The following is a 27,285-nucleotide window of genomic DNA, read 5'->3' on the forward strand; positions in this document are numbered from 1 at the left end:
TAAACTCTCATCAGAGAAGGGTAAATGCTTCAATATTTTATCTCCGCCATGCCTTTACTTTTTAATTTTCTAATGATAATAATTCCATATAAAAATAAAACCGTCAAATGTGAGCAATGTTATTTTCTCTACATGCACATAAAAATATCACTTTTTAATTTTGATTTTATATGAATTAATAAGTAAAAAAAATAACGTTCAAAATTTATGCACATTGCAAACTCTTGATATTAATCAAAACAAAATTTAAATATCGTGATCTTTTACATGTGCATAGAAAAATAAGAGTAGAACTAGGGTGTTCTTAAGTTCACCAAGTTTCTTGGTGAACTCAAGTTTAAAACTCATCAAATCGGCTTCAAATAACGAATCCAAATCGTTGAAACACACCTACCTTACTAGTGATGAGTCTACATGTGAAAAAAGAGACTTAAATAAAAACCAGACAACTAGATAAGATGCGAAAATTTTGGAGTGCGATAATATGAAACCGGACCAAAGATTTGTTGGGGTTCAGAATGCGGAAGCGCTCAAGGAGTAATTATATTGAACAATTTGCAAGCATACACCAATATCCGAATCAAATGAAAAAATATGAAAGTCAAATAAGAAGCCAATAAAATTAAGCAATCAAGCACAAAAAATAAAAGAGAAACAAGATTTTACATGGAAATCCTTTCGGAAAAAAAAATTATGAGAGCACACGGCACATCTTCATTAGATCAAAGATTTTTACAAATACAATGATATTAATAAGCCAATAACACTCTTACTCACACTCTCTTACAATCTCACACACTAATCTATAAGATTCTCAAATGTATCAATAGATTGATACAAATTCTAGAACAAAGCTTAGTTCAACAGAGAAGAGAGCCACTCATATATTTCATTCGGCTCAATATATTAAACAGCTCGCGGTTTTAGCCTTTTAATCAAAGCATACAAAACCATACCCTATCGGTTTCAACTTATGCTTAATTAATAGTCAATTACCAACGGCTCCATGCTTTGGCCGATAGAAAAATACATCAATTACCATCGGTAAAGATTCAAACCGATGGCAAAGGCTTAATGGATTTTAACCCATTAATTTTGATTTCATAATATAACAAGATTTGTGGAAATTTACCAAAAGAGAATACAAATTAATTTTATTGTTATATTAGGTCAGGTGCACTAATGGGTTGGAAATTAAACCCGAAATTTATAAATATACCATACCCCAAAAAAAAAAAAAAACCAAACAACCACATTTTCTAAAAAATTCGAATTTTGACATGGCCGCATCTCTTAGATGCGGCTATCTTTCTATGAGCCGCATCTAGGGTGATGCGGACCATAAATAGGAGGCCACATTCTCTAGATGCGGACCTGCGGTTAACTTTTTTTTTTTTTTTCTTTTTTCCTTTTCCTTCCCTGATAACGATTTTGAATCGGTCAATACTACGGTCAAAATTTTGACTGTTTTTTGCATTTGAATTAAAAGGGCCGCAAGAAGAAAGAAAAAAAAATGTTTGCCGCATCTAGGGGATGCGGCTCCTATTAATGGTTCGCATCCCCTAGATGCGGCTCCAGAAAGATGGGGCCGTGTCAAAATTTGAATTTTTCAAAAAAACATGATTTTGAGTTTTTTTTTTTTTTTTTTGGGGGGGGGACTAAATTTACTTTTTAGATGGCAATCGTTGTCAAACTACAAAAGATCCTGACTTGCTCAAGCATAACCAAACATTAAAAAAATGCACCATAACTCACGACTCGTGCTGAAAAGTTGCATTGACCTGAGGTATTCATTTTTCATTGCTTGCCTTGGAAAGCCAATATATAGGAATAAAACCTTGGAGTTGGAGGTACCAGCTGCATCATAATAGAAAACTCAAAACAGGATAAATTAAACTAATTCCAAGTATGTCAACAACAAACGCTCTTTCAGTTCTCTGCATTATCTTTCTATTTTTCACTAGCTCTCTCGTATTGCCTTATACCGAGGCTGCTCAAACCTTGGAAGCGAGCAAGGTTGATGGTAAGTAATTAATCTCTCTCTTTCTTAATTAATATATATCAGGTGTATTCATTTTTGAAGTAAGTACTCAGACTTTAATTGACATGATAATTCAACGAAACTTGAACCAGTATCTTTTTTAATATATAATTTGCACCTCATTAATTAAGTGTAATGTTGAAATTTTTAGTAATAGATAAAATAAGAGACATATCTTCCGTACGTATTTCTTTCATCAGTAAATTAAAAATTTCAAATTTACTTTGTCGTCTCCTCATTTTCAGCAATCAGCCTGCGAACAAGTGGATACTTTCCGCCTCCAAGCAGCAATGGACATCGTTCCACTGGACCCCACCCCTGCAATAATCCTCATCATTGTGGTCCTCCTCCGGAAGCAAAGCCGTAGAAGAATGATCCCTGGTTAGAAAGAGTTAGAGCAAGAAGAATTAATGCAACAACGTTTTTATATGTAGGTGTAAAATAACAAGTGAGATTTATATATGTGCTCGTCGAAAATCCCTATAAGGCTATTGTTCTTCATGAAGTAAATGTCAAGTTACTTCACGCTCAGTCATATTTTGCGATTCAAAGTTCAACAATTGATCCGAATTTTTAAACTTGATCTCCGTCTTAATTGTGCTAGGAGGGCAAATTTTATATTTTTTAATAATTTTTTACTTTTTTTTAGAATTTTTGAAAATCACTGTTTTTTTATGGTTCAGAATTTTTGAAAAACAGTGATTTTATATTTGCAAATAGTTTCATAATCTTAATTTGAATGAAAGCTATAAAAACTTAAAAGAGAAATTTATCTCCCTATTCATTGCTTGTACACACAAGAAGAAACAGAGAGAAGTGCTTCTACTATAGGCATAATTTATGCCGCATAAAAGATGTCCCATAAGTAAAACAAACAAAGAAAAAAAAAATAATAAAGATGCAATGAATATTTTGATATGCTTAATATTGTTTTGGAACAAATAATTGTCCACTAACCAATTTTCAAACGAAGCTAGATGATATGAAACTATATTTAAGTTTTTTTTCTTTTAAGGTTGAAACTATATTTTAAGTTAGTGTAACAATTGATGAAATCCCATAATTTTGTTCACCAACATACCTTTCATGGTGAATTAGCAACACTAACCCATGGTGAATTTGTACAGTGTATTTCGCATGATACTTTACAATGTATTAAACCAGTCAAGCATTGATGTTCTGTAGTTCATCTATTTAATCATGGTTATCATGCCTAGAATAGAAAAGAAAAACCAAGGCTTATCAGAAAGCTGGAAATCGGAATTATTAAATCGAAAATAATAATTCAGTGTGTCACGTCCGCTCACTTCTTGCAGAGAATGAACCATCGACCCATATCGTATTCGATAAGGCAATATGGATAAGAATTTTTTTTTCGTTAACTTATTGAGTATGAGTATGGATAAGAATTTTCTTTCGTTAACCAAATAAGTTAGGGTATGGATAATTCATAATTACTATTTCGTACCTGTTACTTACAGGATAATTATAAAATCTAAATATGTATTTAATTCGACTTTTTATGTTTTCAAAATAAAACAATGATCTTTTATTTTTATTTTTTTAAAATGTTCTCGAAAACTTATATGATCGTGTTCAACATGTGGTTCGGCATGCCTACTGTATTTCTCTGGATTATGTGCCCTGTTTGACACTTGATTATGCCATGCTTGACAGCTTTCTTAGCCAAAAACATGTTATGTTGTGTCTAGTGTTGTAAAAAATGACCGATTAATTCGATTAATTAGCTGATTAGTCGTTAGTTGTGATCAAACTATTATGAATTATCTGTTTTATGTTTATATGGCCAATCAGTTGGTCATTTTTATAATTTTTTTATGCATTTATTTGTTATATATACTATACTTTGTCTTGTCTTATTTGAACTTTTCTAAATGATAATTTCATAAAATTTTATTAGTTAACAATGAAACTAAGTTAAAATAATTATTTGATAAGTTTGATAAGTTTAATGAGTTAAATTAACTATTTTTAATAATTACAAATATATGTACATAATTTTTAACCGATGACATAAATAGTTGTCTTGTTGGTTTTTTTATCGTTAGAGACATGCCTAGATAAGTGATTAGTAAGCACCTGAATTAGTACTGTTTGATCATTCTGAAATTGATTTCTCTCCGAGGGATATTGAACTGTACAAAAGTATTTTTTTAAGTAGTTTATTGTGAATCCGAACATCTAAGAAAACAATGACAAAATCAATTTCAAATTAACAATTGTTTACGGGTTTGCTGAGGGTCGTGTCATCCTATATTAAGTGTTTTAAATTAATATAATCTACAGACAAAAAAAAAATATTTGGGTCAATTTTTATTGAGTGTCACTTATAATTATTTCTTTGTTTGATACATTAAATAGAGAACAGTGATGGGAACAAGTAGTGTAAAGTATATGCCTCTCTCTGTCTCGCTAATGAGCCTATTGAGTTCTATTTTCTGATTGATATATTCTCTGATTCACTTTGATCTATACATCTTGTTAAGAAAATAGACACCAAATAATTAGTTGTGAAACAATATGAGGTTAATTATATATTTGTGACTATCATAGTATTTGATTAATTGAAAACTACAGGTATCAAATGGTATTTTTGTTTTTCTCCATAGAATAATTAAATATTTTTTTGCATTTGCAATTGTTACTGAGACATATATGTGTCACTGAAAACTCATTAGGCGCGAGATAAAGTAAGAGACTCCAAAATTATATAATCTTTATTGGTTTGAAAATAATTGTTTATAGGTATAAAAATAATTCTCAATTTTTTTTTCTCTGTATTGATTTCCTCTAATCTTTCAAAAATATTAAAAACAAATATTAATGGATAATATTCTATTTATAAAATGTTTTTTAATTGTTTTTCAATTTGTTTTTTGTTTATGTTTGATAAGATTATTATAAGCTCCGTTATGGGATATTTTTTTCTACTAAACTTAAAAGATGAGTTCAAGTCTTCAAGATTGTTATTATATAGTTATACTTTCAAACTAGCTCATATTTTATACTTACGGTTTTTATTTTTTATCACACCTTTTGTGTCTAAGAAATAATGAAAATGTGATTAAAAAATGTATTCCGAATGATCAATGATGATAAAAAAAATTTGAAGAAAAATAGGGATCACGTCCCCATTTTATTAATTTAAACTAAGTTCGGTGTTACAATTATCAGGTTTTGATATAAAATTACGAAACACTTTTTCTATCTATGATATGACAAAAATATAATAAAATCATTTATCCCGAATGATTAATGGTGATGAAATTATTAAATATGTATTGTTGGATCAATTGTGAATTAGCCAACTAAATTAAGTATTTGTTTAATCTGAAATAAAAACATCTTTATTAAATTTATGGAAATATATGAAGCTATTTAGAGGCTTAACAATCAGGCAACTGTCATAATTCAATTTAAGAACTTTGGGTGCAATCTTTCGACACATAAATTGAAGTTTAATTTTGAAATCCAAAGTCATCCAACTGCTAAAATTCCTCAAAAAAATCCAAAATAAATTTCAATATCTAAATTCTTTCTCGTTCCTTAATGGAAACTAAAGCTCTTGACGGTTAAATTAACTTTCCTAAAAAGCTTCTCTATCAAGATAATTCCTTCTATTAGGTATAGAAAAGCTTAAATTTTCTTGATAATAAAGTAAAATTTACTTTTATTGATAAATTTCCTCCTTGTTATAAAAATTAGATCGATAAATTTTGTCCTTTTTTAATTACTATAAAAGACAAAATTCAATGGTCTAAAAACTATTTATTAAGATGGGTAGAAAATTCAATGGTCTGAAAATTACGATTTTGTAAAATACTTAATAAATAGTAAAGAAAATTCAAAAAGCGTAAAATTTGATCTGCAAGCACATTTTAATATTTTCATCATGTTGAACGGTTTGAATCGACTGTTTGGTCTTTAAAAATTTTTAGAAATATAAGATGTAATCTGATATTATTAAAAAAGATGTAAGTAGATCTCTCCTTAATATAATATTACTGCATGTGTCTTTTTCTATCAATCAATTGTTTATTTTTTTTCCTTACTCTCTGACTCCAGGGACCGAAAACGAAAGTTGCTCAAGGGAATTATTCTCTGACTTCGCTGAAGTTTCTGTGACTCGCTACTGAAGGAAATTTCTGTTCTCTGACTTCGCTATTCGAAAACGAGAGCGTCGAATACGATGTTGGGCCTTCCATTTAATTATTTTCTGAGATAAGGTTGGGCACAGTATTGGATCAAATTAAGGAATGCACACTTAATTTGCAAATTATACTCTGCCGATTTATTTCTCTTTATGGATCCGCCCCTAACTGGGTTCTACGCCTCTGTGGGCTCCATATTGCCAGAGTCGATGAATAAGAGTGAACGATGCCTGCTGGCTAGAGTGGAAAAATGTATCGTGCCGTGATTAAGTTAATTTTTTGCGCGCTGTAATTAAAATGTTAAGAAATAATTATGGTACGCGAATGGTTACGTCCCATGAGTCACGCCGTGTTTAAACGTGCAATGACCAAATATGACTCGTGTGACCATTTGATCATAATTTATGTTAGTTTATTTAATATTCACCATTTAGTCAAAGATCTAACGCTCCTAATTACACGTGACCACGTGGCGTGCCGTAACTAGATATTTCATGTGACATAACGTGTCGTGTCAAGTTTTCAAAAGATGGTTACTGCACGCAAATAGTCACAGTACATAACACATGAGTCACAACATGTAAGCGACACGTGTGCCGTGTCGTTCCATGCCGTTTGTATTGTAATCGTGCCATTCCTTAACGGAACCGACTCTACTGTACCATTTTTCCCACTCTAATGCTGGCCAGTAGTGGGGGCTTAAGATAATTGTGGCCGAGATCAATGTAAGTTTCGTGTACAAGTCCGAAAATAGTGTTTTCCTGGTAATATCACAATTTTATACAGTTAGCCAAATAGACTTCTTTAAACAGATAAATAATTTTTTATTTAATCAGTCTCTGAATCTCAGTGTGAAGACAACATTCATTGTAGTTTGGCAACAACATCAACAACAAAAAACATTGATTTGAAGGGTTAAGGGTTTTTGAAATTATCAATTAATAAGAGTGAACGAAAGTTAGGCCTAACCATGCATGCATCAAGTAATCAGTAAATTATCAATTTCTGTGAAGTTCCTCTATGGCATTTTACTTCTTTCTTTTTTTTCTCTCCTATAAGATTTTCATGCGATCCTCTAATTTGTAACTATAAAATAGCTATTTCCAATTTCCTGAGATAAAAAGGAGATTCGTTCGGCCATTTTGGAACAAGCTTATTAAATTACTCATTTTGTACCTACAAATTTATCTATCCTAAATAGATGTGATTGATATTGAGATCAATAGTTATTAGGCAAAATCATAGTGTGGTCAGATCCAAAACATGACAAGTCATTTATCACGAAATTACACAGACTCCATATATATTTTTTAATAAAGTTCAAAATGAGTATAGAAAATGTAATAAATTGAGTGAAGTTGTGAGGGATAAATATGATATTATGAAGAAGTGCGTAATTTTGAAGTTTTTGAGAGATATACATGAAATTCCTCCTTATTCAAACAGTCGTTATTAACTGTTGGAGAAATTTGAAAAAAAAAAATCATTTTATTTCTGTTGAATTTATTTTAAGGTCTAATTTGTGTTTTTTTTTTTTTTTTGCCATTTCAGCACCATTACACTCATCCAAAATTCAACCAAAATCATTTCCATATAATCATATCCCAATCTCCTATTTCAATATCCATGTATTCCAAATTAATTTTCTTAATTCTCATACCATTGTTGGAGAATATTTTTTGGAGACATTTATTTATTTATGTTATGTGGAAAATTTTGTAAGTTGGATCTCCAATTATTAATTCTTTTCTATCATGTTCAGGTTGGAACTGATCGCAGGATGCTGTGTAACTGTGTTGCTAAAATAAAAGGCACATGTCATTGATGTGGATTGCCAAATGGTAGTGGCTACATATGAAAATTGCTGTAGCAATATTTACAAAGCTCATTTTTTTTTTTAAATTGCCTCTTGCCTATTTTCTGCTTAGAATATTATCAACACAGTGTCTTAAGAACTGATTGTCCCCGTGAATTTACTTACGATAGCTTCGTGATTCTATAATTCAGAAATAAAAAATTTAATTTCAATCAAGTATTTTGATTTTTGAACTAAAAAGTACAAACCTGCCTATATATACTAAGAGGTCATAAAGTGAGGCCCATATTAAGACCAATCCTTAGGTCCAGGAACAGCCCACTCTATTTAGAAGCCGATGCAGCAAACGATAGATAGATGCGACCGGTTTGCTTCCCGGTTGAGAAATCGCTCTGTTAGTCCCACAATCTGTTTGTATCTTCTCTGAGTCTCCCGAGAGGCTATAAAATAAGAGGCAAGGCATCATAACAACTCATACCTTTCTCGGCCTTTTGGCTAAGATCAAGTGTAGTATCTGTTCTTATCAGTTTAATATCTGATATGTGGGCCATGTGCTCACAACGATATTAAATTAATTTTTTGTGGGGAAGGGCCCACCACGGTAGCTTGCTGCCGGGGCTCTTACGCGTCGCCCATGCGCTGCACTACTGCACGGGCCTGGCGCACCCCTACCAATTCTAATTTAAATGTCTTTTCTGACCTGGCGGACCATACCAATTCTAATTCAAATGCTTTTTTCTGATTTTTTTTAATTCCAGCTTTAGAGAATGTTTTTCCAATACCACCAGTCTTCAACACTTCAATTTTCTGATGTTGCAGCCCTAAATGGAGGCTGTGAACCAGATGTGTTTTGCAAGAAATTTTTTCTGCAGCCCGTAGGTTATTTTCATTATTACAGATACCAAAATATTGAAAATTATAAATTATCTACAAAATCTTTTTTACAAATGTATATTTTTGAGATGGCAAGGCAACATCTTATTTTGGTCAATCTTTTCTTTTCGTTTACATCAATGAATTAAAATTGTACACTCGGAATGCATCTAAATTGTCAGTAGGTAGAAGAATGAGTTCTTCTCTTCAATCCTAATCTCCTCTCTCCACCTGCTAAATCCATCTCAATTTCATTATAAATTGGATTTGAATAAACCCTTGATGCTTGAACAATCTTCCCTTCATCTTCTTCCACTTCCTGGATTTCTACTTCTGGGTTCTCCGTTTCCCAGCTACTTGAACTGCTTCCACTGTATCCAGTCCCACTTTCTCTTTCTTCCCCTGAAGAACTGTCACTAAATGTATTAAATATAGTTATGCTTTCCTTGTGCATTGAGTTATGGAATGAGTGGCTCTTCATCTTGCCATTGTACAAAGGAAGAATTGAGGCAACTGCTCCTGAACTGACAGTACGGTCTAGACCGAGGCTGTAAGAGCTGTAGAGCTTCCTCTCTACCCCTTCTTTTTGTTTGACTATTTGTCCCAAATCTTCAAGGGTTTCATTTGCTGTGGCTTCTTCTATTGCCTTTTGTTCTAGCTGAGAGATCAGCTTGTTTAGTTCCTTTTTCTTCATATGGAGAGAACGCTGCATTTTACACAAAAAAGTATGTTACCATTGGAGGAATAGTTTTCTTATTATTTTCACTTTGCCTGATTTCTCTAAATTGTTGGGGAGTTTCAATCAGATCAATTTATGACTTTATGTGCATTACCAGCATGAACTATCTGGTATGGCAGACATACCAGTTGGACAACCTTTAAGGTTTGTTATTTATTTTTATTTAATTTAACTGCTTACCCTCTTCTCCAAAAAACCACTTAAGCCGTTATCTTTAAGCTTCTCCTTCCTCCAAAAGATGCAGCAAAATCGAACAACCACAGATAGTACCACCAATATGATGGTTTGTACTAAAAGGAATAATAAATTTGCATCTTCATCTCCTAGAAGAATACATAAGATGTGAGATTTGTTGCAAGGGTTACTGAAATGTGTAAAGTATTTAATAATAGCTCACTTCACGGCTCCTTTTTGAGGCTTGATTTTGGTTAAGTTTGCACAACCGAGGATTAATCTAATTCTAAATGAGTAATGTAAAAACATAATTGCAAAATTGATTTACAAAAGGGTATTATCAGAATATTTGTTTTGGCAAAATGACAGGGTACTAATGTATGCAGGTACCAGCAACGGCCAAAGTGCCAAATTTGCAATTTCTTCGCCTTACCAGAGTTTGTTCTTGGGAACTTGGGTGCAGCTTGCGAGCAGGTCCACGCAGTTCTTTGCCCTAGTAAAAAATAGAAAAGGTAAAATTAATCTGCTATATCACATAAAAATAAGCCAAGTGAACCTTTTTATACTGTGGGTTTAAAGAAAATCATACATGTAGTGTAGCATTGAAACGTGTTGCCTACTCCTGCAAAAAGTACAACTTATGTGAATAATTAGAAATTCAATTCTTCTTTCACTAGAAAGAATGAGATATGGGCAAAAAGTACAACTTATGTGAATAATTAGAAACTCAATTCTTCTTTCACTAGAAAGAATGAGATATGGTGAAATTTACTTTTGGAATACTTTTGGGGGGCCGTTTGCAAAAACTTCTTATATTTGCATGATTAAAAGAGAGGCCTTAAAAACTAAAAAAAAAAAAATAAGAGAAATAAGGGAAAAAGAGTAAACGTACTTCCAGATGATAGAAATGCGAGTACCATCCTCTCATCAACAGCGAAGTATTGTAGATCGCTTTTCAACAAAAGATCAGAAACCTCACCTTAACAAAAGACCAACATTTGATGTTAAAAATTTCCTTCAAATTATTATTTCAGACCATGTTATCCAGGAGCTCAATCTTAGATTTCATAATCCCCCAAATAAAGTACCGGGGAAAGAAAACTGAATAATCGCTAAGGTTTGAGGCTTAAATTTCAAGATATGGCCGAATAACAACAGAAAGACTAGGGAGGTACAATACCATTTCATAAACACAGCCTGGCATAACACACAAAAAAAAGAGAGAGGATAAATGGTACAAAAGGCTTACCAGGATAATCACCGGTCCAATATACAGTACCAGTGGCTGGTGCTAACAAAGTGAATAAAACTTGTACAGGTCTCATAGCTGACACATAACTAGTAGTACCAATATTATGGGTTATCTTTGAATCCAGTCTGGTCTGAGAAATATACACAGCAAAACCAGAACAGTCTAGTGCAGGGCTAGCTTGAATTGCGGATTCTGATGCAGTTTCTTCTAGAAGCTTTTTCAGATCACCATTTGGTGAAATTGAGTAGAGGATCCCGTCTAATGACCCAATTGAGATCCAACCTAACATAAGAGAGCAATAATTTAGCTATTATGTGATTAGTTAACGAAATGTTGCATAACATTAGGGTTATTTTGATGTATTGTAGCACCACTGAGGTTACATTGAACCTCAATATTGGATTTCTTCGTTTCGGATAAATGTAATATTTGGTTTGAAAAATGGTCATCTAATATCAGAGAATTGGCAAGGCTTCTTTGTGTCTGCAACTAATAATTGTAAATTGAGAGTTCAATTCATGCCTAAAATTCAACAATGCTGAAATTGAGATAATTGATTTATGCTTAATTGCAGTTGTTGGCTTAAGTAATTGCCACTGGAATTACCCGAATTGTGCAACCAACCATCAAATTCAGAGTTACGATGCCTAAATCAACTTCAATTCCAGGTTAAAAGTGTTACCATTGGAATCTACAAGTGGAGACACCATTTCACTGCTTAAGGGGCCCACAGTCTGTTGCCAGGTGATGTTTCCTGTTGAAGCATCGAGGCAGACCACCATAGCCTGTTTGGGAAACGTGGCATAGACAAATCCATTATTTCCTGGTGTAATTATCATTTTATCCCCAAACACGCCTAAAGATTGGATCCATCTAAATTGTGTGTTGCGGATGTACACCGAGTAAAGTTGCCCTTCGGTATTTGATACCTAAAATGTTATCAGAAATGGTTGTAAAAGATGAATATACACAGAATAAATTGAAAAATTAATTAAAAAAAAAATCAAACTTTCAATTATGACATAGGATAAAATGTGCAAGGGGGCCAAAATTTCAGACCATATATCTAATGTTTTCATTTTATTGTTTTCTCTATCATTTATTAATTATAGGTAATTACTTCCCAAAGAGAAAGATAACCATACCATACCCATATCATACCATATCAATACCACAATGTAAAGACAAAAAGTTGTGTAAGCATGATATCTAAGGAAGGTAATATCTTACATATAGAGTCCCTTCACATAAATCCACAACTGGTGCTGAATTAAAGTAGCAATTCAGTTGATCAGCCATGCATCCCTGAGTGTACCTAAGACGGCGTAGTGTGGGGCCAATGCTCCATTGGAGCTCTCCACGTAGCAAGAAAGAGAAAATGCCACGGTTTCTTACGGTTATAAAAAATGACAGGTAACTGGGGCTGATTGAGAGCCCCAATATCTCCTCAGAAGAATTGTGAGAGAAGAGCACTTTCGATGGAGGCTGGATAGAGCCTATTTTCGAAGGGTTAATCTTCAGAACCGTATTTTCAGCTACCAAATATATCTGCCGAATAATAATAATGTTCTTGGCTCAGTACTCAGTACTCACCAAAGAAAATTTATCATTATTTTCTATTATTTTTTCCTTCTGAAAAATAAACTGATTTTGTTGTTAATCTTGTAGGAGTTCAAGGAAAGCAATAAACACCAGGTACCAGAATATTGTAATTAGCAATTATTTGAACTCAAAGATTCTGCAATTAAGCCTCAATTTTTGCCTGATTCAGACAAGATACACCTCATGTCTTGCACTCAATAATGCTCCAATTAAAAAAAAATGGAAAAATGAAAGGTTGACCTTTCCTCTGTCATCGGTTACAGGGGCTATATCTTCTCTACAGAAAAGACCAAGAGGAACAACCCATGCAAGCGATCCGTTTCTGTCAAAAGCAAAGAGGTTTTTTCTCGAACACGCAACAATCCTCCCATCTTGTATTATAAGAGGGGATAAAAGTGTATGTTTTACTGGTACATGAGCCTCATCTGCAGTAACAAGTAAAGAAGCAAGAGATACGAAGACACAATTTTAAGTGATAACCTCAAAATATTTAATTATCAGAATGTTGTCTCTTAGGCTTTAAAACAATAAATAATGGTGTCCAAAAATCTCTCCTTCTAAATCACAACAACATTTCCTAATATCATATGATCCATCATTTGGTCTCTGAGTTTTTTTTTATTACCCATTTTAGTCCTTGATTGTTATTTCTAATTAGTCATGATGTCAAGTTGTGGTTTTTTTTGCTGAAATCATTACTTGGGCCAAATTTTAAAAAATGTAGCAATTGTGAGTTCCTTGAGAAATCCTACCAAATATATTAAAAAATGTGGTCTTGTAACAAGCAGGGCTTACTCTTCATGGAACAAACACATACTTAATTATTCCACAAAATAAAACCCAAGTTATCATAACATAACTACCATTTTGTTGTTGATGAAATAAAAAAAAAAAACAAAAGAAGTCCGTAATTGCCAAGAGAAATGAAATGAAATGGAAGTTGAATAAAAAATGGAGAGCATACGAGTAGAAGGCGTAGCAAAAAAGTTGGAGGGATTTAGTGAGTGAGATGCGGCCACTAACGCCAAAAGAAAGAGACACATCCGCTGTGCCTTATTTCTTCTACAAAGAGGCATAATCCAAATCGGAAGAGTGCGTCGGAAGTGGTATTGTTTTAGACTGTCAGCGCAATTGTTCGCATCTTTCTATTTTTCTTTTTATATTTCTTTTCTCGGCTATCCGATTTTTTTTATATGTAGTATTTATGATAAATTATTCAAATTCGTGACATGGGGAAAAATCAAACTGCATTGTATTGTGAATTGTGGACCGTAAAAAAATTAGAAGTTCACAACTGCCGTCGTTAAAAAAAGGGTTCCGGATTCCCTAAATTAACCTCCCGATTCGAATATAACGGTGCGGATCTAAACTTAAAAATTGGGTTACTTTAGGAGATCCGATTTAACAAGGGCCTCGAATAATCATACGCAACCATTCGTGCTGGCAATTTTCTTTACGGGAATAGATGGACGGAACAGTTTTAATAGAAATTGAATTGCTTTATAGATGGGTGTTTTGAGAATATGAACGGTCCGGATATTCTATGTATTAACTCTAATTTTGAGACTCGCGATGTGAACTCCCGCCCCACCCCCTCCTGCACCGCTAGCCGCTAGGGACTCCTAGCGGCTGAAACAGTACACTCGTGATGTGTGTGATGTGTCAATATTTAATTTTTAAACTTGTTTTCTCGAATTGGTTCTTTACTTTGAGAGGACTGAGTCAAACCAGTATTATAAATAACGGTATGCGATTGTCGAATAGATAGGATACTGTCAAGCGATTAATCAAAAATAATTAGAAATAATCAGTTATAATCGAAAATAATCGGCCGATTAATCAGAAAAATCCATAACGGTTTAGCCACCACCAATAACTAATCGGTCTAAACGGACGTTTTTCTAAACGGCCGATTAATCAAACAAGAGAAGCGCGTTAAGATGCCGAAATTTTTTCAGTTACGTATTTATTAAATTCAAATTAATTAAACACCACTCCAATCATCAAAATTATTTATACTACCCACGCATCCTCAATCGACACACCAAATTGAGCCTTGGTGTGTCTTTTTAGTATGCGCACCAAGTGGTGCTCTTCCTCAGGCCGTGCTCCAAATTGGTGTCGTCCCCCAGTGTATGCACCAGCTTAATTAGGTGTGCGGACTGAGGACGCGTAAGTGATATGAATTGAATTTTAATGATTTGAGTGGTGTTTAATTAATTTGAATTTAATAGAGTGGTAACTAAAAAAAATTCAAATCAAGATCACCTCGAACATGCAAGGTCAAGACTCATGTACATTGCTCCTCTATATTATGCATCTTAAATTAAATTGGCTGTCCTGAAACTGCAACGGTTGGAATTGATTGATCTAAATTCGAATTGAATCTAAACCCTCCAATTAAATAATTTGTCTTCTTTTAATTAAATACATCATTAATATATTAACTAGTATCGTACCCGTGCGTTGCAACGGGAACATTTTATAAGATAACAAAAAAATATTCTCAAACAAAAAGACATTTTAATAAAATAAAAATAGACCAACAAAAATAATAATTATTCAAATAAATAATTAAATAGAACTTTCTATAATATAAACAAAGTCAACAGGTAAAGCATACAAATTCTCCACATTTTGAATGATATAACCTAACAATATAAATTAAAAAAAAAAAACATACTTGCTCCTGCTGTAAGGCTTGCATCTCCAAGTGCTTACACAAACTTCTCATGTACATACATTGGAAAGTTCTAGCATTGCGTTTTTTTTAAATAAAAATAAAAAGATAAAAAATCCTTCAAACAATAAAAAATTATCCATGCCCCATCAATATTTAATTTCGACAGTGTCCAAACTGCCCTTAATGTTTCATCTTCAGAAAAGTGTATCAAGAGATAAGAAATAAATCACCTCCGTGTTGAATCTTGTATCAGCTTCTGGATATTCAACTTCTCCTTCAAAATCCTGGCTTTAAATGACAGCACTATAAAACATTAATAACAAAAAGTATATCATTTGTTCATCCTCTTCTTACCTTGAAACCATTGTAACAGCTAGAGGTGCTATCGGGTCGGGTCGAATCCGGGTATTATTATATTTGGACCCGGACCCTAAAAGTGTTCGGGTCCAAATTTCGATCCATATACTTATTTGTTTCAAATCGGGTCGGGTCCGGATTCGGATACCTATCTACCCGTAGATATTTCGGGTCCAATCTTTCGGTTCCGGGTAGATAGATACCCGTAACTTGTTTGTGGATTATCGGGTCCGGTTCGGATACGGGGCGGTTCCGGATCCAGAGCGGGTATAGGTCACAACTCCAAAGTATTCGAGAAATTATTTACATTTAAATATAATTATAATTTCTTAAACATCTCATATAATAAATCATTACAATATAAATTAAAAACTACTGCAAAATAAAAATTATACTATTAATCATGTTTATAAATAATAAAATATATCATGCTACATAGCAAAATAAAAATAATAACTCTAAATTATTAGTTGGTTGTTGGTTGGTTGGAGTACTCATGGTGTAACAAAAAATATTGAATTCAGTTTTTTGTTAATAGCTTTTGAATTCAGGAGGATGGAGGAGATATAATTTTTAGAAAGTGAAATATTAGAGATGATGATTTTCTTTTATATAATTCAAAAAAATCTATGAATTGAATGTAATAGAAGAAAAAATGTATAAAATAAGCTGGTTATGGAATAATAAATTTGACAATCATGTGTCATGTGTCACATGTGTATAATATAGAACAAAAATTAAATGACGTAATTAAAGGGCTAGTTAAGGATGTAATTAAAGGGTAGTGTAAAACAGTAGCATAAATTTGGTTAAGTTTTATCAAATTATAGCTCAGCTGAAATATATTATCTAACACAAAAACTTGATGCAGAGTTATTAATATATATTTTATCGGGTATTTATACGGGTATCGGGTCGGGTTCGGTTATGGGTCGGATAATTAAATGATACCCATATCCTACCCATTACAGTATCGGTTCCGGTTCGGATCTGGGTCGGATATTAAATTATTAATTTTGTACCCATACCCATAATTTAATCGGTTATATTTTTTAAACCATACCCTATCCAAATTAATTGGATCCGGGTCGGATCCGGATAATCGGATAAAAATAGCACCTCTAGTAACAACACATGACATGTTACCAGAATAAGACGGAACAAAAACATTAATTTCATATCTACTGAAATGATATAATCTAGAGCTGCAATTTGAGACACACCCTTGCTTCATTATTGGCTTAATGGGTACAAGTACAGTCACCTTCCCCACACTTAGATCCGACCGACTGTTCTGCATTACCTTTTTTCCTCTGTGCTTATGGGATGGTAGAGATAGAGGTGGTGCTTTAGCCACACTTGGATCCGACCGACTGTCCCGCATTATCCCCTATATTAAAATAAATAAAGTATCACAATTATTGCGCAAACATAACCTTGTGTCACAAAAAACACGATCCTGTGTCATATTGTATTCCCTCATCCGCAATGTTTGCTATATTATAATTTTATCTTGCACAACCACCTATAAAAACCATAATTGTAACTAAAGAAAAGATACAAATTGTTTGTTATGTCTGTAAGGCCTTAATCTTTTTGGTATTTTCCTGAATGAATCTGTATGTTCTTCTTTTCTGACAGTCCGCTCGTCAGGGATGAGTTCCATGTAGTCAGACCAGTTAAAAGGGTAGGTTAAACAGTTAAAAGGGTTTCATTGACACCCCTAAATCATACTCAAATCTGATTAATTTTAGACCGAAAAATTTGGAGGCATTTGAAATAGACTTACCTTACTGGGTTTTACATTGCGCTAACAATTCATGTTGGCGCCATTCATACTTGTTACTAATAAGACCAGGATCTATGTTGTATACTTGTATGGTGATAGTATACTCTGTATAATCCAAATAGTACTTTCATGTTGTCTGCCTTTTTCACTATACATTTATCTGAATATGTTCATTTTCCTTTGGAAACTTTTTGGTTGCAATATTGGTGAAGATGGTATCTGCCTGGGTGAGGCGGTACATGGATCTGCACCTGATATTACTGGAAAGGTTAGTTGCTCTAAATTAAAAAAAAGAATTGTGTATTCTTCCTTAAAAAAAAATTTTACAAGTGAGGCTATGGTACTATGTATAGTGTGGATTGGTCCGTACTATGGATCAATATCTTAATTTTTTAATGTTCAAACAATTGATCTGAACCATTCAACATAATCACAATATGATAATGTACTTGTAAAATTAAATTTAACATTTTTAGAATTTTTTACTTTTTTTAGATACGTACAAAATCAATAATTGGATTGGTCTAGAATCTTCGGAACAAGTTTCTGCCTATCTAAAAAAATAGTAAAAAAAATATATAAAATATAAATTTAATCTACAATTACATATTCACATGGAGATGTATGAAGATTATTTGAACGGTTTAGATCAACTAAGATTGTTTTATTAAATCTTCCGGAAAAGATCATATTGTTTACTATTGCAAGTAAACATTATTATTGGATTGGTCTAGAATCTTCAGATCAAGTTTCTGCCTATCTAAAAAAAAAATAGTAAAAAAATATATAAAAAATATAAATTTAATCTGCAATTACATATTCATTTGGAGATATATGAAGATCATTTGAACAGTTAAGTCGACTAAGATTGTTTTGTTAAATCTTCCGGAAAAGATCATGTTGTTTACTATTGTAAGTAAACATTATATTCATTAATTGATTTTCATTTTCAGAATCTCGCAAGCCTAACTACTGTTCTCCTTAGTGGAGTCATGATGCTCCGGCATTTAAATCTGAATAGCCAAGTTGATCAAATCCATAGTGCAATTCTGAAAACTATTTCAGAAGGAAAATACCTCAACCACTTCTGACTTCACCAAAGCAGTGTGCAACAATCTATAAGAAATAGAACCCGTTATTTTCCACTTTTTATCTTTCTGAATTTCTTTTCGTTTATTTAGTCCATGAAATGTGCATTCCTTCAAGGATATTAACACATTCCTTTTGCATTTCATTTCTCTTCAGCGACAAGCTCATTCTGGTGAGGAGGTAAGGATCCACTTAGGATTTATATATAAATTACATGTATGTAATAATCATAAATGTTTTCAAGAAATTGAATTATCATCAAATTCTTGTACCTCAGGCCAACATTTGCTTACTATCAGTAGCAATTGGTCACTTAATTGAACTTCAAGCAAATTGGTGATTTCTTTAATCTTTTTCCCTTGTCAATTGGTCACTTGATGTATCTTATATGAAAGCTGATTTTGTTTCGGAATTAGACATGAGCCTAAGCTGATCAGATTTTGAAACTCAAGCAAAGTGCAAAGAAATTAGAGCTTCCGAAAAGAAATTGAGGATGCATGTCCTTTGAATACAATGGACTAACGTCTAGCTTATTTTTGAAAATCAGAACGCAATCAGTTCACATATTGATAGTTCAAACAAAATTCTGAGTAGCGTCTTCTTCTATTGATTTTATAATATTTTTTGGGGGTTTCCATCCATCCTTTTTTAGATCGAATTATTATACAAACTATGGTTTACCCAAATAGACCGAGATAAATTTTGGTTAATTTGGTCCGGTTTGAAGCGAATCGACCGTATGCATAGCCTTTTTAAGAACTACCATATCTATTTTTGTGAATATTAATAATTGGGTTAAATTGGGGCAAACGTGTTGGATATATACTTTGGATGGTAGATTGCTACAATAATTTGTTGTAGATATGTACATAAAAATAAAAAATAAATTATTATTAGAGGTCACAGTTCAAGATAAATAAAAGCACATAATCATATAAATTCTCTCTTAATTTTTTAATAATATATATTTTTGTTTGGTATGTTGTTTTTATGAAAATATGCTATTTTGTATGAATATTTTTTCTCCAATAATATGTTTTCGTTGTAACGCATGGGCACAATACTAGTATCTATCTATGAATCTAATTCTTGATAGATAAATACTGTAGAACAAACAGTACTACTACAGTAAAACCCTAAAATTAAAAAAGAGTGAGTCTATGGTACTATGCATATTACGATTTAACCCGTAATACGGCTCAATATTTGACTTTTCAAAATTCCAACGGTCGATCCGAACCGTTCATCTTGTTCTCCATATTAATATGTGTTTGGAGACCAAATTTTACATATTTTGAAATTTTTTTACTATTTTTTTAGATTTATTGAAAATCATTGTTTTTGGATGGTCTAGAATTTCCAGATCAATTGATTTTCTAAATATCTAAAATAATAGTAAAAAAATTTCAAAAAATGTAAAATTTGGTCTCCAAAGTCCAAACACATTAATACGGAGAACAAGATGAACGGTTCGGATCAACCGTTAGAATTTTAAAAAGTCGAATATTAAACCGTATTACGAACCAACCCGTGATATGCATAGAACCATAGACTCACTCATTAAAAAAATCTATCTATGAATCTAATTCTTGATATATAAGTACTGTAGAATAAACAATACTACTACAGTAAAACCCTAAACCCTAAAATAAAAAAAATAAAAAAATTTAAAAAAAGAAGAAGAAAAAGCACGGACTTACTGTGCATTTCTTTTTTACCATCTTCTCCCTGTTCTGGAAAGATCCATCCGTCACTATTCCAGAAATATCTTATCCCTCTTCTGCTTTTCCAGGCGGCTGTTTGGGCGATTTCGTTTACTTCTCAACTCTGCGCGACTTGGAGACGATTTACTGTGAAATTGTTTGCATTCAGCCTCTGAAGGTTAGCTTCTTTCTTCTAATTGCCTCCTCCTTGATAGAGCGTTAGCTGTAGACACAGGTAGGAAAATTGTATGGGAAGAAACGAACGAGCCCTTTCAATTAATTTTGAGTTTTTGACACGAGGATGCGTCCATTTAACTGAATCAAGACTAAAAATAGAAAATGAAAAAAAGGTCAAGCCGATATACCCTGCAAAAAAAAAAAAATTTCCATATCCCCTTTCATCAGTTCAAACATCCCTTTCACATAATACCCTTTCACGTGAGCCAGGGATTTTGCCACCGCTTTAAACAACTAAAAAATGATATTGCTATTGAAGACATATGTCAACATCAACACGTCATTATCAGAATACCTCAACCCAGATTCGAGATAAATCAACATCTAACACAAATTAAAAGGCGTTTGAACAAAAAACGAGTTACTTTATGATCAATTTAATGAACATCCTTTTGTAATTATTCTCAGCCAAGTTAATTAAGTTGTTGTTATATAATATAAGAAATTCCCGAGGCAGCAATGATAAAAGAGGCTTTATTAGGTTCATTAACTATAATTTATACAATAATGAAAAGAAGAAAAAAAAACAATTAGCTTTGGTATTTCATCCTTCTCTGGGGTCGAAACCCAAATTTTTGTTTTTCATAAATACAATTGTAATTTTAGTTCTAAAATCACATTCTTTACCTTACTCTTCTCAAAACTGCATTTTTGGTTTTTCTTAAGTTCTAAATATAATTTTTACTCTATTTTTTATTGCCGGTATTGTAATATACTGATACGAGTGATTTATTACAAGATATTATAATAGTCTGATACAAAGAGGTTTCTGATTGGTTTTTTGACTGAATAGGCAATAGACAGCAGCTCTTGGAACTGTCAGGTACTTTCATTTCTTTTTATTTTCTGGACAATTCATTTATATTTTAGCAAATGCTTATTAAAACATATTATGTAATGTAAATCTTCCTTTGGTAATTATTCTTATCCAAGTTAATTAAGTTGCTGTTGTATAATATAAGAAATTCCTGAGCCAGAAATGATAAAAGAAGCTTTATTAGGTTTATTAACGACAATTTATACAATGATGAAAAAAGGTTTATTAGCTTTTGGTATTTCATCCTTGTCTGGAGTCAAAACCCAAATTTTTACTTTTCATCAATATAATTGTTATTTTAGTTTTCAAATTGCACCCTTTATCTTACTGTTCTCAAAATTGTATTTTGTATACTATGTTTTGTTTTTGTTGTTTCATGTGTAAACTATTATTTGCATAACATGTTCTTAAACCACTGCCAAGTTGTTTTCTAGTATAATCTGGTCTTTGAGCAACAAGTTGGTTTTGAAGTGAACTGTAAACCAAAATCAATTAAGCATTAACATGCCAAGTAGATTTTTTGGTTGTATATATTTATATTCCAGCAGTTATGCAGAGCTTTTCTATTTGTAGCTTTTTTTGTTATTCAGCAGCAACTGATCAAATACTTTTATTTTTGTAGAAAAAATGGAAACCCCACAAGCACAAGAGTCACAAGATATTGTAATGGCAACTCTGCAAGTACCCGCTAATCAAGTCACTGGTATTTCCATTTATCCCTTAGTTTGTACAATAACTGCCTCACTCGAGTTTTAGTTACTTCCAAATGGTCTTTTAGCAAATAAACATAATATAATCAGTTAGCCTCAAATTTTTTTTGCTGAACTGGCAACTTTTTTCTAACTACTATGTTAGAATTTATCTTGTCTCTCCTCAATGAATCTACAACTTATAATACATTATTCTTAAATTGCAGAGTAAAGCAGGAAGCATATCATCATGGATCTATTATATTGTGTTGTGGTCATGGAGGTCTCTTCCAATTTTGCAACTTCTCTGAGACCAAGAAAGAGACCAGCAGTCCTAGAGACAAGAATTTTCTTTACCTAAGTATTTTTTTATGTGGTTATCAGAATGGAACAGACAATTGTAGAACTTTAAGTGGTCTCTGGATTTTCTGAAAATTTCTCTTGTATTTTCTATATTTTGTCATTGTACTACTGTTACTGGTTCGATTTGGCTAAATTGGATCTTTTCATTTTCAAGTCAAATCCTATTTAATTTCTTGCTATATTAACCATAGTTGTTAGTATGATTAGATTGTGCTGGGGCTTTATTTAGTAAACAACAATGACATAGACTTGCTATATATATAGCACTTAAATATGTGGCGTACCCCTAATTAATCAGAATACTAATGTCCATAATGAATTGACTTGGTTCTATTTTGGTGAAGTCTTGCAGCAGTGCATAGCAGTTTCTCTTGGTACGGTAATGTTTTGATTGAATGTTTCTTTGAAGCAAGAGTGAATAAATAATCTATTAGAAATCGGTTTCTATTCATCGTTGGTGGATTCTTCACATTGGAGAGGGATAAAAAAACATACTTGCCAGTTCAATGGAGGGACAACAGGATACAATCCAAGGAATGATTTCTATTGGTGAACAGGTCGACACAAATGAATATCTTTGAAGGCAGAAGAGAAGATGAGAAAGATGTCGAAGTTGCTATGTTTTTTGTGAATCTTATGTTTTTAGGGTCTTTTGTGCTTAAAAACTGTTTTCATGTCAGTTAATAATGTTTCAATATGTGTTTTTGATTGCAAGGGTGCTGTAGGTATGTTCTTCATACTTGCTTAGATTGTGTCTTCTTTTAGGTTGAATGGTACCAGAAAGGTAGTACCATGAACAGTTCAATGTTGTAATGGTTTTCGTTTTGCAACGGAAATCAGTGGGATTCCCCACTTCTTTCAAAAAAAAAAATTGTATTACATCTTGGAAAACAACATAGACTGCACAAGTTAATTAGGAGTTTCAAGTACTTGAATTGTATTGTTAGCTGAACATCAAAGCACTCAAGGAAATAACAAAAGCTTCTGTCAATTCAATTGCCCAAGTCATATTTGGTACTTGGTACATACCATTTCTACCAGTATTAATACCAAACCCACTTTGGTGATTGTTATCTGTACCTTTGTAATACATAAAAGCTAATATATGGCACAGAAAACCCACTGAAAACACACAAAAAGAGCCCAGATTTCTCAGGTATTTGCTAATTTAAACTATTGACTTGACAACCTGATTTGAGGTTGTATACATGTATGACCCTTGATCTCTGATCAGCATGCCCCAACCCGAGCAGCAGTCCTAAATGGAGAGTAAAAGAGGGGTGAAAAGGGAAGAAGAAAGAAAGGATGACAAAATCCAGATTGTGTTCAAGGAGGTGATTTTCAGTGGGACCCATGAGATCTTGACCCTCAAATGTCCTTTACACCTTGTCCCTTTTCTATTCAATTTCTAAGAATGCTATGCTGACACAATAACCCCCTCTGTAAAAACTGGACGAAGCACTCAAAAGTCAAAACATATGGTGATTTGTGAACAATCAATTAGCCACCCCCTTAAATCCTGCTTCTTTCTCCTCGACCTTGACGAGCAGCTTGCACCAGTCGTGAAACCCTAAAACCAGATGCTAGTAACAGGATAAAAAACCAATATGACCTGTAAGAGCAAATGTAATAACTAGTGCAAAGAAGTTGGTGTCTAACAAGAAAATTCGACATTCATGCCAAGTATGGGTTTCAAACTCCCCTTGTCAAATTTCTATGAGAGAAATCATTTGAAAGTATGCATGAAACAATATAAGAAAGAAGCACTTGTTATATGAAATTCTAGGCACCAATACAAGGCTCACCACAGCGATAAACTTTTAAAGACAAATGTCTCTGTGTTAAAATTTGAGATGGAATTTGAAGAAGAAATATTTCATTGATTGATTGAATGATCATTACATTGCTTACAAGGGTTTATATGGGCTAATTAGCCTTAATGTTTGCCTAATTTGCTACTAGCCACTGGAGGCTTTCCTAATTACACAGATTCTAATTTGTCTCATATTTATTTGATTGATAATGCAAACCTAAGGTAATATGGGTAAGATTGCATAGAACATGTCTTTTGCTTGGTGTACCCAAGATAGCATCTCCAATTTGTGTATTTTAACACTTTTCCATATATGCTACATTCTCTTCCTATCCAACTGCAATAAGAAAACACTAGTCTTCCTATCCATCTACTTACACTTGAGAATTACTCCTCTCCTCCCTACAAATGGAAAGAAGTAACACAAAGTAAGAAAGTAAAAAATGAAATCAAGCATCCTGAACCCATATCTTGATAGTGCGATCGTTGTCAAGCCCGGCAGATGCAATCTTATTCTGGGTGGGATGGCACGAAACGGATATGACAGTGTCATTGTGTCCTTCCAATTTCTGAAGCACATTCTTGCCTTGGAGGTCCCAGATGTAAACACAGTTATCCTCGGATCCACTCACTATGTACTTGCCATTTGTCACTGAAAATGTCGAGGTAATGCAGTACACCCGGTTCGTATGCCCTGTGTACACCTTCAGAGATTTCCCGTTGGCCAGGTTGCATAGCCTCTGTTACCATGTTACCAAATATTAAAAACAAGAAGAATTGCTAAGAAACTTGAGAAAACTGTTACCAATTACCATACCAGTGTGTCATCAAAAGTGGCAACAAGGATGAACTTGCCATTTGGAGAGAACTTAGCAAAGGAAACAGCAACAGGGGACTTGCCAGGCTCGATGAGGGTTTTGAGGCAGAGACCAGTGGCGGCATCCCAGACCTTGCAGGACCCATCATGGCTTGCCGAGACAATCATGGAGGCGTCACGGACAAAATGGAGCGCAGTAACCGGAGCATCGTGCGCCTTGATGTCACGAATGCAGCGGCCGGAGACAACATCCCACATTCGGATCGTGCAGTCGAAGGAGCCCGACACAAGCAAGTTTGACTGAGCATTGAAGTTGACACAGAACACATAGGAAGCATGGCCGCGAAGAGTACGAACACACCGGTCTTCAGAGGATTCTCTGCTTTTAGATGAGTTCGAATTGGGAGGGGATGGGAGGGATTTAAGGACCCAGAGGCGAACGGTACAGTCGTCCGAGGCGGAGGCCAGGTAGCTGGCGTCGGAGGAGAAGGCGATGTCAGAGATGCCCTCCGAGTGGCCTCGAAGCGTCGTCAGAGTGACCAGGGTGGAGGAGTCCAGCACGGCGATCGTCTTGTCCAGCGACGCCGACGCCAGGAGACGCCCGTCGGGAGGAGAGAACTTCACGCACGACACTGCCCGCGAGTGTGGAGACACCGTGCGCACCAGACGGTACGGGCGGTACGTAGGCGCAGCGCCGGCGCTGGCCCCAGATGAGGCGTCCCCCATGTCTCTCACCTTTTGTCGGCTACTTAATTTGATCAAACACTAGTATAGACTATAGACTAGAGATGGAAATAAAAGGAGAGATCCGAGAAGTTGGTGTTCTGTAACGGCCCATGGGCCTAATAAAAAGCTTCGACACTTCATCCCATTCTTGAAGCAGTAAAAGTTGAAAAAGCATGATAACTTTTTTTTTTTTTGGTATCTCTGAGAAATGACATCCATTTGGATTATAAATAACGGAGACTTATAGAGAAATATTTTCAATTATACAAGCGACCGATCTAAGTAAAATAATTTAGAATTTTTCTCTAATAATCGCACGTAATATAATTATTATAAATTAAAAATAGCACACGTTTATTAGATGAAAGGTTTTAATTTAACATTTTTAAAGTCTAGTGGAATCACGGAGCATACCCAAATAATTTATTATAAAACTACCAGTATCAGTGCTTCAGTAACCAAGATGTCAATGCTGAGTCCAGCTAGTATGAATTAGTGCCGTTCAAACCAATATACTTCTTTAGTTGTGCATTACATGCAAAATTTATAATTTTTTGAATTTATTTAATATCAAGTTAAGCGGTCAATATGAAAGTTTTTAAGTTAATTTTAATGCATTCATTTTTCAACATTTTTTTTATCGTTTGACTTGGTACTAAAATAACTTTAAAAAATATAAATTTGGCATGTAAACACATCACTCATACAGTAAATCAATTTGAACGATTTGCATTTATCATTTGAAATCTATCCAACAAATTTTGGAGTTGGTATCATATAAGACCAGTCTTATACTAGCCGAACTAGGGCTACAAATGAGCTGATTTTGAGCGAATTACCTCCAACTCGAACTCAGCTCATTTAATAAACAAGCGAGCCAACTCGAGTTGGGATGATAATAACGAGCTGTAGAGCTAACTCGAACTTAGCTCGTTATCAACTCGAGTTGACTCGCAACTCATTTATAACTCGTTTATGAGGCTCAGCTAGTTCACCTGTGCAGCATTTTCTATTTTCAAGATATAAAATTCAAATGGCCACCATAAATTGTAGGCAATCAAAAGCGTGAAAATTTACTCATCAGAAATAATGCACAATTTAAGACCTAATTGAGAGCAAGTAAGCAACTACGGGCAACAGAGCCACATTTGATTAATAAACATGAAGTTACAGAGTTTGTACCTACAATCTAAATAAGAAAAATTACAAATAGCCCAATACATTTGGGCAAATGAACGAAACAGTAAAATCATAAAAATAAGCAGACTAGTCCCTAAAGATTATTGAAATCAGCAAAGTAAAAGAAAAACAGAAAAGAAAGCAAATCAGAAAAGTAAAAGTTAAAGCGAGCCATTAACAAGCAATTAACGAGCGAGTTATGAGCAGACTCGAGTTGTAAATAAGCAAGTTTAAGCGAGCCATTAACGAGCAAGTTATGAGCGAGTTGCGAGTTCAAGCAATTTTGCCCAGCCCTAAGCCGAACTCGTCAATGCTTAGTTCTAAGTTGTAACAACAGTAAAGAAGAACACAAGT

General features: G+C 33.6%; 2 protein-coding genes, 2 long non-coding RNA genes and 1 other non-coding gene across 6 annotated transcripts; 3 read left to right on the forward strand and 2 right to left on the reverse strand.

Moving 5' to 3' along the window:
• Positions 1 to 8,503: 8,503 nt before the first annotated feature.
• On the forward strand, positions 8,504 to 8,700 carry LOC144563753 (U2 spliceosomal RNA). The gene has a single exon (XR_013514420.1). It is a non-coding gene; the product is annotated as a U2 spliceosomal RNA (small nuclear RNA).
• A 152-nt stretch (positions 8,701 to 8,852) lies between these two features.
• LOC144563657 (uncharacterized) lies at positions 8,853 to 12,264 on the forward strand. The gene is made up of 3 exons (XR_013514386.1): positions 8,853 to 8,904; positions 10,202 to 10,327; positions 11,736 to 12,264. It is a non-coding gene; the product is annotated as an uncharacterized LOC144563657 (long non-coding RNA).
• Positions 8,977 to 13,828, reverse strand: LOC144563656 (protein GAMETE EXPRESSED 3-like). Of its 2 annotated transcripts, XM_078313134.1 has the most exons (10): positions 13,634 to 13,827; positions 12,910 to 13,094; positions 12,298 to 12,615; positions 11,750 to 11,996; positions 11,065 to 11,349; positions 10,708 to 10,794; positions 10,405 to 10,437; positions 10,249 to 10,308; positions 9,822 to 9,964; positions 8,977 to 9,608 (listed from the first exon to the last, which is right to left on the reverse strand). In XM_078313134.1, the coding sequence occupies exons 1-10, from the start codon at positions 13,743 to 13,745 to the stop codon at positions 9,081 to 9,083; spliced, it is 1,998 nt and encodes a 665-aa protein (XP_078169260.1). In that variant the 5' UTR covers positions 13,746 to 13,827; the 3' UTR covers positions 8,977 to 9,080. The 2 variants fall into 2 exon arrangements, with proteins under 2 accessions (XP_078169260.1, XP_078169261.1); XM_078313135.1 differs by lacking the exon at positions 10,405 to 10,437 and having other exon boundaries at positions 13,634 to 13,828.
• A 6,358-nt stretch (positions 13,829 to 20,186) lies between these two features.
• Positions 20,187 to 22,549, forward strand: LOC144563337 (uncharacterized). The gene is made up of 4 exons (XR_013514318.1): positions 20,187 to 20,468; positions 21,321 to 21,350; positions 21,967 to 22,047; positions 22,261 to 22,549. It is a non-coding gene; the product is annotated as an uncharacterized LOC144563337 (long non-coding RNA).
• A 1,706-nt stretch (positions 22,550 to 24,255) lies between these two features.
• WDR5B (Transducin/WD40 repeat-like superfamily protein) lies at positions 24,256 to 25,899 on the reverse strand. The gene is made up of 2 exons (XM_078312352.1): positions 25,027 to 25,899; positions 24,256 to 24,949 (listed from the first exon to the last, which is right to left on the reverse strand). Exons 1-2 carry the CDS (start codon positions 25,750 to 25,752, stop codon positions 24,659 to 24,661), a joined length of 1,017 nt encoding a protein of 338 aa, XP_078168478.1. The 5' UTR covers positions 25,753 to 25,899; the 3' UTR covers positions 24,256 to 24,658.
• Positions 25,900 to 27,285: the final 1,386 nt, after the last annotated feature.

Source organism: Carex rostrata, chromosome 12 (genome assembly GCF_964058835.1).
Source record: "Carex rostrata chromosome 12, lpCarRost1.2, whole genome shotgun sequence".
NCBI classification, from domain to species: domain Eukaryota; kingdom Viridiplantae; phylum Streptophyta; class Magnoliopsida; order Poales; family Cyperaceae; genus Carex; species Carex rostrata.

Coding starts and splice junctions, on each gene's coding strand:
- WDR5B (XM_078312352.1), bottom strand. CDS start 25,752: ATGGGGGACGCCTCATCTGGGGCCAGCGCCGGCGCTGCGCCTACGTAC. Junction 24,950..25,026: donor CCACTTTTGATGACACACTG/GTATGGTAATTG, acceptor ACATGGTAACAG/AGGCTATGCAACCTGGCCAA.
- LOC144563656 (XM_078313134.1), bottom strand. CDS start 13,745: ATGCCTCTTTGTAGAAGAAATAAGGCACAGCGGATGTGTCTCTTTCTT. Junction 11,997..12,297: donor TATGTGAAGGGACTCTATAT/GTAAGATATTAC, acceptor ATAACATTTTAG/GTATCAAATACCGAAGGGCA. Junction 10,438..10,707: donor CGCATTTCTATCATCTGGAA/GTACGTTTACTC, acceptor TACTTTTTGCAG/GAGTAGGCAACACGTTTCAA.